Consider the following 10,324-nt stretch of genomic DNA (forward strand, 5'->3'; position numbering starts at 1 on the left):
GTTTAAATTTTTTAATGTTTTAATAAAGGCATTTAAACCATTTCTTTTTAAATTGATTAAATACTGTATAGGAACAGACATTGATATACATACACCTTCACAGAGTTAATACATGATCATAAAACATGATAATATTGAATGCTATGTATAATTGTATATACAAAGTAAGATTAAATTAAATCTATGCTATTATTAACCGATTATCCGATTATAATCGATTATCGATCGGTTAAGGGAAACCGATAATCGATTATGAAATTCCAGCCGATTCCCATCACTAATCATTATTCACTTCTTAAAAGATTGTTTTTCAGAAACCCGCTTCATTCCACTTTCGTAAATAACATTCACCATTTTCAAACATTCAGATCAATCAGAGCGAGTGTTACAATAGCCTGGTTCTCGCTTGTATCTGTGGCGCTGCAGGAGGGCTGATAGACTCGCTCTGATTGGTCTGATTGTTTGTAAATGGCGAATGTTATTTACGAAAGTGGAATGAAGCGGGTTTCTGAAAAACAATCTTTTAAGAAGTGAATAACGATTGAAGTGAATGTATACACATATCTGTAGCAAGGTAAAGTCATGTAGAAGGGAACGGTAGGGTTTTTTTCGCGCCAATAGTGGCGTATGGGCCGCATTCGCAGCTGCATGCATTTTGCATGCGATCTCACGAAATTTCAATGAGCCCCATTCCGTCCCAATAACCAACACCAAAATATAAAAAAGGTGATATGGGACAGAATTATTCTGTCTAGGGTTATGGATAGGGTTAGGGTTAGGGAGTAGGCATAGGCGACTCCCTAGACCCGTTAGTGGAGTAGGCGAGGTACGGTCCGGCATATTAGATAGTACCAGGGTACCTTCCGGCAGTACCCCGGGGGACATAGACCCTCTCAGCGTTACTTGGGTCCAACCGATGATCGATTACGAAATTACAACCGATTGACAACACCACACATAGATACCAAGATGGGAGCTGTTGGATGTGTTTTCGTTCTGTGATCGTGTGAAATGAAGGCTGAAGCGAGCGTCGAGCGAATTTTGCGATCACGCTTTCCTACCTGCTCTCTTATTCATGTTGTTTGTGTACGCACTGTAACGCAGCAAAGGGCGGGCGTGCGGTGTACTTGTGTGTTGCAGATGAGCATTTGACCGGCATTTAACAAGTGATTATATGCGAAATATAGTAGAGTAACATTAAGACTTTGGTACATTTCGTGTTTATTTACCATTAATTTTTTTTATTGAGACGTTCCAAGTGCCTGTGGCTTCAAGTGCCTGTGGACTTACTTAGACTAGTCTGAGACGCGACATCACTTACCTTTCCAATAAAGAGTTTGTTGACGACCCAGCTAGCACAATTTGGCACGGCTAAAACGCCAACCATTATACCAAAACTAGGCAAGATTTCATACCACATGGTGTTAGCAGAAACTAAATCTGCCGATGTTACTGCAGGAAGACTGTGGGGATGAACAGCACAGGCCACCTAACAAATGACCTCCTCAATCAGAAATATAAGACTGTTCACTTTTATAGATGGCGCTGCGTAGTTATCCGCGATTTAATCGGAACTTTTTCACAGTTTGTGTTTAATTTGTTTCGGAAGATGACGCAGGATCAAGGTCAGTTATCAAAAAATACATCTGATAACAACAAAGATGACAAGCAAAATACCAAATGGGAGCGGAAAGACAAAGACATGCAACCCACAAAGGCAAGCCGGGTACTACCATTGCCATTGCAATTTGCATTGGTATTTCGGCATTGGCATTGCAACAACAACAGTCATGGCTGTTGATGTATACCTCGTGAAACACTGCTGGTCAATAGATTAGAATTTAGTGTCCGTGAAACATCCAGAGAGACCGCGTACAAGATGGCGTTGCGCAAAAGATGCGTTATTCCCCGGCCGCCGAGAGCGGTTAAGCCGCGCACTTCCGCGGGACTGGGTGCACGCGACCACAGGGTGTTGTATGTAGCATCTCGCGCTGCCCGCTATACGAATTCGCGCACCGAAGGAGGGCGGGCGCGCGAATCCGTATAGCGGGAAGCGTAACATCGCGCAGTTTTCGTCAGACGTACACCGGCTTGACTACGGCGGCCTTGGGGGGGGAGGGCATTTCCTGCTGCTGCTGCTTTGCTGCTCCAGAGCCGCGCTGCAGCAGCTAGCAGGGCCCAGTATTTGGTGCTGCTGTGGTTTGCCACGCCAGCCACGCCAGCGCAGGTGCTCGCACGACGTGCCGTCGCCACGGGCAGCGCGGGGTCAGGAGGTTGGTCGAAACGTGGCATGTACACAGCGTGGCGGCGCCGCTTTTGGAGATAGCATCTAGACCGCGCCCCCCCACGTGGAGCGCCGTACGACACTTCGTTAAAAGCTCTGTGATAGACATAACGCTATACTCGGCAGTAGCGCATGTCATCGCGTAGCGGCCAATGAGCGAGCGCGTCATCGCTGATTGACAGCATTTCTTGGGGTTTCTTGTAGGAGCCACTACGTCTTAGCCATGAGACGCGCCACCCCCCAAAAAGTTTAGGGGCCGTTTGGAGATAGCCTCAAGCCGTCCATCGTGAAATGTCGGTTGGATTGCGCCCAGTTTTCGCGGAGTTCGTTTTCAGACCCCTGTCTAAGGTATCTGTCTAAGTGGACAAAAAGGGGGCGGCGTATTCGCTGTTGGGGCGCGGCTTCGCCGCGAGCTGTACGCTGCGCGCAATAACCGGGCCACATGTCCGTCTAGACAAATAAATTTACAAAAAAAACATGACAATACTTGCTGGTATTGCTTACGTAACAGCAAGTATCTACAGTAAGGCTAACATGTCTTATAAGTTATAATTACACTCGTACATACATCGTTGCTTTCAACAAAGTGAAACGATAAAAAACATTTGTTGACTTTGTGTTGTTGACAAGAATGCAGTTACATGATTACACCCCTTGATTCTCTTAAGACTCTTCCCTACACTTTGTTAAAAGTAATTTGTATTATGTAATAGAGTTGCTTTACCAATCTAGAACCTCGATCTGCAAGATAAAGTTTTGTCACCGATTTCAAGGGAATTGTCACAACGAATGTGGCTGCATTATTCAGATATATATATACAACTATTGAACCTTTGTTTGTTGATGCGGTTGCATGAAGATGCCATTTGCCCTTGATGAGATGCGTTGCTGGATTATAGGGGAAAGCAGCTTTAACTAAAAACATGCACTAAACCCACAGTATTGTTTCCCTTTGCGTGTGTTATTGGCACAGCAATATGCCCATCTATGGACGAAAGATTCCTCAAATTGCAGTGCTAGTGGGCAGACCATTTGTCAACTGTCAATTATCTTTGTTATATAATTAGTCAAATTGTAACATTTGTAACTAAACGACTGGCCTATCTGATGAAATGATAGAAGTCCTAATTTTATAATTCTTAAAGCCGCAATATGCGCATCCAAACACTAATTTCTCCAGTACTAGACTAGCAAATACTTCGTGTCATGCATAATCATACTACCTTATGACAAAATAAACTCTAGTTTCTCCCATTTCACTGCACGTTGTCTTATAAAAGGTATTTGAAAATACCTCCAATGTTGTTCAAATTCTCCGATGTTGTTGACACGTTTGCGTTGCTCTGCCAAGCAACCGTACAGCGGGTGCAACCCGTAGCAACATGTGACGTCAACTAACCGATTCGGGGCTAAATTGTTTGGCAAAAATTCTGCGTTGGCGCCAGATTGCCAGATTTTGCACCTCTTTCTTGTGGGTTTTAAGCAAACGCGCAGTGAAATGGGAGGAACTAGAGTTTATTTTGTCATAAGGTAGTGTGATTATGCATGACACGAAGTATATTGTCATAAGGTAGTGTGATTATGCATGACACGAAGTATTTGCTAGTCTAGTACTGGAGAAATTAGCGTTTGGATGCGCATATTGCGGCTTTAAGAGTTCCTTGACACTGTAAGTCTGAATTTCTGCACGAGCTATGAGGTTTGCTAGTGAGTTTTATTGTTGTTTTAGGTTGTGATACGAAGACTCCCACCAACAATGACTGGAGAGGAATTCCTTGAACAAATCTCTCCTTTACCAGAAAATGACTACATATATTTTGTTAAAGGTGACTTAAGGTGGGTGCTTCGGATGCATGTATGTTTCCTTGAAAACCATTCATCAATGTTTGTATAAATTTATTTGTACGTTGATGGTTCTAACCTGACAAATAATTCATTGATGCAAGTTGGTATTTGGTAATACCATTTTTTAATGCACAATAAAATATAATGGTATTTTTATCAGAAATAAATTTAGTTATTATGTATATCTGAAGTATATCTATCAAGAGTACATAATAGGAGAAGAGTATGACACCGTTTTAACAGCGTTTTGCATAGTTTTCAACTTGTAAATATTCTATCAATATGTGAATAAATATATTCAAACTTTACCTTATTTTCGTCTATGATTCTCCCTTAATCATATGACACCACCAATTTACCTGAAAATCGTATGTGTTCTTCAAAAAAGGTCTTTGAATACGACACGGTTTCAAACAGTTTCCATGAATGGCAGCATGTGTTTGGCGAAAGTTCGACCAAAGTTGATATGCGGCGGCAGCACCAGGTTGTAATCAAGATACAAGATAGAGACAATAGAACACTAATCCCATACTAAACTTTCGCCTAACACATGCTGCCATTCGTGGAAACTGTTTGAAACCGTGTCGTATTAAAAAAACTTTTTGGAAGAACACATACGATTTTCAGGTAAATTGGTGGTGTCATAAAATATTATGATCAAGGGAAACTCATAGATGAAAATAAGGTAAAGTTTGAATATATTTATTCACATATTGATAGAATATTTACAAGTTAAAAACTATGCAAAACGCTGTTAAAACGGTGTCATACTCTTCTCCTATTATGTACTCTTGATATCTATGTATGTGCATATTTCCAAAAATTACATTAAAAACATTTTTTAGCATTATCTTATTTACCTGAAGCTATTTCAGCTAAAACTGGCATTTTAACATCATTTGAAGCAATAATAGTTCCATTAGAGTGAGGGAAACTCACTTATCCTTCAAATTAGGTGTGGCTGGCTGTGACACATATTGTGGTGAACCAGAGCTCAGCTATAACATTATGCTACACATGGTTATCATTGTGAAATGGTTAAAAATTATAGAATTCGGTACAAACTAGACTAGAAACACAGGTTTTCATGGATCAAGAAGAGAAAAACATGCAATTACATCAAACCTGACACCTATTAGGAGAAGTGAATACAAAATGCGTTTCTAGAATAGATGTAGTGAAGATATGTTTAATATCGAACTAATTCATATCGAAAATAATGCTAGATTGGGGTTTCTCTGTCACCTATTTCTTGTGTATCATGTCAAGATAAGATTGTTTGAACTTCTTACTTATATAGCAATGTTAGCAATGGCTGGTTAGCAAATATTGATAAGCGTTGTATGGGTATCATGGAGTGCATATACTTTGATATTGTTTCAGTCTTTGCCACTATGCATTCTCCCGAGGATACATCAACTTTGTCCATGCAGATGATGTCATCGTATTTAAAGAGAAGTTTGATAACTACATATTCGTTGACTCAAAGGGTACGTGTTTCTTGCTAGTAGCTCTGTGTAATGTAAAGTGATGAGATACAGTCACCATATACATTTGATTTACTGGTGAAATTATGCATTGTGAATGTTTACTGCACATGGGTAAGACTACTGGTTTTAATTGCATTACAGGATTACTGAATTTAAATGCCTAGCACTCAATAGCAATTTTACACTACAAAGATATACACGATCCTAACACATCTCAAGCCCCAGTGCTGCTATGGTTTTAGGTGTTAGATCAGGGATTAGAAATCGAAAACATAAATAAGCATGCTCGGTTTTTCAGGAAATGAGTATCCGGCAGTTGTGGAGTTTGCTCTATTTCAAAAAATTCCAAAGAATAAAGTTAAGAAGAAAGACACAAAGATTGGAACAATTGAAGATGGTAGGGATGAGACATAGGGCAGTAGTAATCTAATGAATACCTCAGTTTCACCAAAATAGTTTAGGTTGTGCACCCTATTATCTTTGTATAACTTGCTGAATCTGTCTAGATAAGCTGAATGCATATCGTTAAAGTAATTGCACTGATAAAAGGCAGCTTGATAAATAATATTTTGTTCACGTTGTTCACCAACACAGCCAATTTGATCATGGATGTTTACTACTGTTTTATTATAGATGCTGATTATAAGAAATTTCTGGATGAACTGCTGAACCCACCAGAAGTGACAGTACGGACGGTAGAGCAGTACCTAGAAGAGATGGAGAAACGGGATAAAAGCAGAGGTAAACTATTAGATGGGTGTGTGATATCACAGCGGATGGGTGTGAGTGGGGAGCTAGCCAAGCTAGTTCATTGTCGATCTAAGATGAATGCATATTTTAATCACCTCACTGTGTTGCGTCATTCTGTTTGTAATAATTTAGCAGAAAATGTCTCTTATTTTAATATGTGCTGTTGGAAACTCCTTTAAATATGGTTTTTCTTGTAATCTATTGACTCAATTGGAACAAGAATATCCTAGGAATATCCACAGTGCACTATACTATTCCATATATAGATTGCATAGTTGTTCACTGTGGAGTTTCCTTCAATCGAATAATGACAATTAATACTGTAGTCATACTGCTCTAATAATCATTAGCTACAAACTACAGAGATATTGTTTGCTTTAATCTTCTCAAACCTTGCCTGTAGAAATGCATGCCACTGGTGCTGTGCATATATCAGAAGTAAATGGCCATACATATTACAATTATGCAGTCACAGTTTGTCCATAATAAGTTACTGGTTACGTATGTACATCTGTGGTTTGTTTGTAGATGGATGCAGGGTCACAACACCATTGATTGAGTACATAAAGCAGAAGAAATTGGAAAAGCAGGTACACATCTCATCATGAACATATTTGTAAACTGTATTATATATTCTATATATATATTGTCTGTAGATATATGCTCATGCTCTCATAATAATATACGCATATGTGATAATATGACGAGTTTACTAAATGTTAGCCATGTTGGAATAATGTCATCAGAGTTCATTTTATCAGCCAATTAGATCTTAAAACAGTCTCTTCACTAAATATGCTCGATTTATCTCAAAATTATATTACTTTCTATGTTTATGGTCTTTATAATGTGTTATAATGCAATGCCTGGCCAACAGTGCCCACCACATAATCCGACTCATCATCGAGTCATTTTCACAATCTAATTTACGTAGAGATTTACGTTGAAGTTTGTAAAATGCAAAGGTTCTTGTCTTGCTCAGATAGAGAGAGCTGATTGTTTTATGTTAATTTTCAGGTGCTGTGTTAGAATACAAACACACTTTATGTGAAACGTGACAATGTGGCACCTTAAAATAGCCTTGAAAAATTTACTATACAGAGTTGCAATGCTGGCGAGGAATATTACGTTCTAGAAGATGGCTAATAGTTTCTTGATTTAGGAACCAATTTTAATTGTATATGTTGCAGAGTCTAAAGAAATGCCACTATACTTTATACTAGCACCGTTCTATAATTGGAACTGACCGCATTGTTTTAGAAAGTCCGAGAGGAGAGAAGGGAAGAGCGTCGCAGACGAGAGATAGAGCGACGCAGACAGCGTGAGGAAGAACGCAGACGTAAGCGCATAGAGAAGGAGCGTGAACGTCAGCGGGAGAAAGAAAAGGAGAAGAGGAAAGAACGTGTTAAGGAGAAGGCAGCAGATGAAGAGCAAACTAAAGACAGAGAGCAGCAAGTACAAGTAAAGGTGTGAAAAGTCATGGGATTTCTTGCTTTTCACTGATTCAACTAAGATAGATTATTTTCTATATACTATTTAGTGGGGTGTCATATTTGATTAAAATTCTTTCAGGTTCATAGAAACTGCTAGGTTAGATATTTATTCACAATGCACATGGCAATTAGCAAGAGTAATTGAAAATGTTCTTGCACAATTTCTTTCTAAGCAGTGTCATCTTCAGTGAGTTATAAAGTATACATGTATATTTATTTTGATATGCATTTATGCAATGAGCTGTGCGTAGTTATTCTCTTATACGGGAAGTCACGCATACTGTAATCTTATGATGCACTTTAGTTTCTGAATATACTTCCGAATATACTTCTGAATATGACTTTCTGAATATACTATTATAGCTGCTACGGAATACTACACGAGGAGATTATCCGGAGAGGGACACTGCCAAGGATAGAGGAAGTGACAAGAAGGTGCGACCAAGACCCAGTGATGATGACAGACGGGCGAGGAAAGACAGCAATGCTAGTAGGGATGGTCGAAGCGACAGCGAGTCTAAAATTGGCAAGGTATGACGATGTGCAGGCAATGATCGTGGTTTCTGTACTACTTGGTCCTGAACGTGAATTAAGTGAATCGAATAACCATGCTATGAGAGCAAAAAATAACATCACCACAGCGGCAACCTCTAATCGTATTGAAGTATAGTGTCCCATCGTGACTCACTATTAACATCAGTACATATCTTCATTAAAATTTTCGACACTGATTTCGATAATGTCGATGGTAAAATATCCCTTTTCAATAATGTAAAATTGTGACACTCACTACGCAGTTATTGCGTTATCTCCCATTAGGACCGATATTCCGAGAGAAAGGAAACTTCTTCTAGGATGAGAGATCGCAATGAGGATCGTAGTAAATACAAGCGTGAGGATAGATTCAGTGAGAGAATGCGAGACAGGGATAACCCCAGGGACAGAAACCAGGATCGGGATAGAGACAGGGACAGAGACAGGGACAGCTACAGCTACAGAAACAAAGACAAGGATAGGACCAGAATGACAGGGCGCGATGACTCCACCAAGGACCGAGAGAAATACAAAGATAGGACAAAAGACAGAAATCTAGCCAAAGATAAGCCAAGAGAGAGCGAAAAAGCTAGAAGCGAAAGTGAAAATACTAGAGACCGTGACAGAGATGGAAGGGACCCGGATGAGAAAAGAAGCACTGCAGCAAAGGTTGGAAGCTCTAGAATGCATTCCCCTCCCAGCAAACATTACTCGGAAGATTCTGTCATTGATGCCAATACAAAAGGCGAGAAAGCAAGAAGTAAGACAGGAGACAATCGTACGAGTGATTCGTCAGTGGGTAGCAAACAGACAGCGGATGACACGAAGGTCAGTGATCGGCGACTGAAATCTGCAGCGAAGACAACGGATGCAGCTGATACAACACAAAGGGATGGTGGCTCGGGCGAAACACAATCCACGGATAGACCTAAGAGGGCGGCGGAAGTCAGCGAACGCGACAAACGAAGAATCAGAAACAAGGTAAGCCGCAGTTCTCGTTACGAGTGATTTCAAGCGCAAAGTCTGATTTGCTGAAGAATGTATTTGGTATAACAACGACTTTCACGTACTAGTGCCCACCTGTCCTCGTCCTTTATGTGAGCATAATGTGGCTAAAAACGCATGACAATTAATTGGGATTGCTTTTGACCAGTAATTTTCTCTGCTGTGTACAGGACAGGCCTGATATGCCACGCTACACCCCGGGACAAAGGTCAAGGGTAGCGGGCACGGCGGAGGCAAGTGCCAACAGCAGTCGCAGTAGCAGCAGAAGCAACGAGGAGGAGCCAGCCACAAAGTAGCTGAACAAGACTTGCCAAAATGTTCCAACGCAGTTTGAGGAAGGGATTAGAATGTGTAGAATGCGACTATGTATTCTATGTTACTCTTCTCGCAATGAAATAACAGTTTACTGATCAGATAAGTCATGGTGCTATTTATTTCATGCTATTCCCTCGTCAATCTTGGATTACAGATGGCTTGTGTAATCAAATATTAATATTCTTTGGAGTATACCTCGTTCTTTGTACAATTCAGGCAGGAAGCAGGTTTACTTCTTGTGTTAAAGCTATATAGGCACATACAGGTGGAACTTTATCATTGTATGGTTTTTTATATTCGTGCAGGCGTTAATATATTAAAATATTATTCTCAAATACAGTAATCATAATATCTTGTTAGGATTCACAGTTTCTGTATCTGTATCTTCAAAGTTCAAGTATCTTTACAGATGTATATGTTTACAAGATGTATTCTGTTACATATAGTATTGTTACAATGATCTGTAACGATGTATCTGTTCAAGATGATCTATAACAAATGTATCTGTTTCAATGTATAGTACAATGTATACTGTTCGATGTATCCTGTTAAGATGATCTGTATCAGTACCGCCGTATCCTTTACAAGTTTTATTATCTGTTATGTGT

At 39.8% G+C, this 10,324-nt stretch overlaps 1 protein-coding gene and 1 long non-coding RNA gene across 3 annotated transcripts in view; one reads left to right on the plus strand and one right to left on the minus strand.

The window, feature by feature from the left end:
- LOC106813122 overlaps nucleotides 1–1,507 on the minus strand; it is a 6,788-nt gene extending 5,281 nt beyond the window's left edge. Inside the window, exon 1 of the long non-coding RNA XR_001394427.1 lies at nucleotides 1,322–1,507. This is a non-coding gene — a long non-coding RNA (uncharacterized LOC106813122). The remainder of the gene's footprint in view (nucleotides 1–1,321) is intronic.
- Nucleotides 1,472–9,988, plus strand: LOC106813106 (regulator of nonsense transcripts 3A-like). 2 transcript variants are annotated; one of them, XM_014817164.1, is made up of 10 exons: nucleotides 1,472–1,726; nucleotides 4,014–4,120; nucleotides 5,513–5,619; nucleotides 5,918–6,016; nucleotides 6,253–6,360; nucleotides 6,898–6,959; nucleotides 7,630–7,836; nucleotides 8,226–8,393; nucleotides 8,682–9,377; nucleotides 9,572–9,988. In XM_014817164.1, exons 1-10 carry the CDS (start codon nucleotides 1,472–1,474, stop codon nucleotides 9,695–9,697), a joined length of 1,935 nt encoding a protein of 644 aa, XP_014672650.1. In that variant the 3' UTR covers nucleotides 9,698–9,988. The 2 variants fall into 2 exon arrangements, with proteins under 2 accessions (XP_014672650.1, XP_014672658.1); XM_014817172.1 differs by having other exon boundaries at nucleotides 1,472–1,717.
- Nucleotides 9,989–10,324: the final 336 nt, after the last annotated feature.

This window comes from Priapulus caudatus, unplaced genomic scaffold (assembly GCF_000485595.1).
Source record: "Priapulus caudatus unplaced genomic scaffold, Priapulus_caudatus-5.0.1 Scaffold22, whole genome shotgun sequence".
NCBI classification, from domain to species: Eukaryota; Metazoa; Priapulida; class Priapulimorpha; order Priapulimorphida; family Priapulidae; genus Priapulus; species Priapulus caudatus.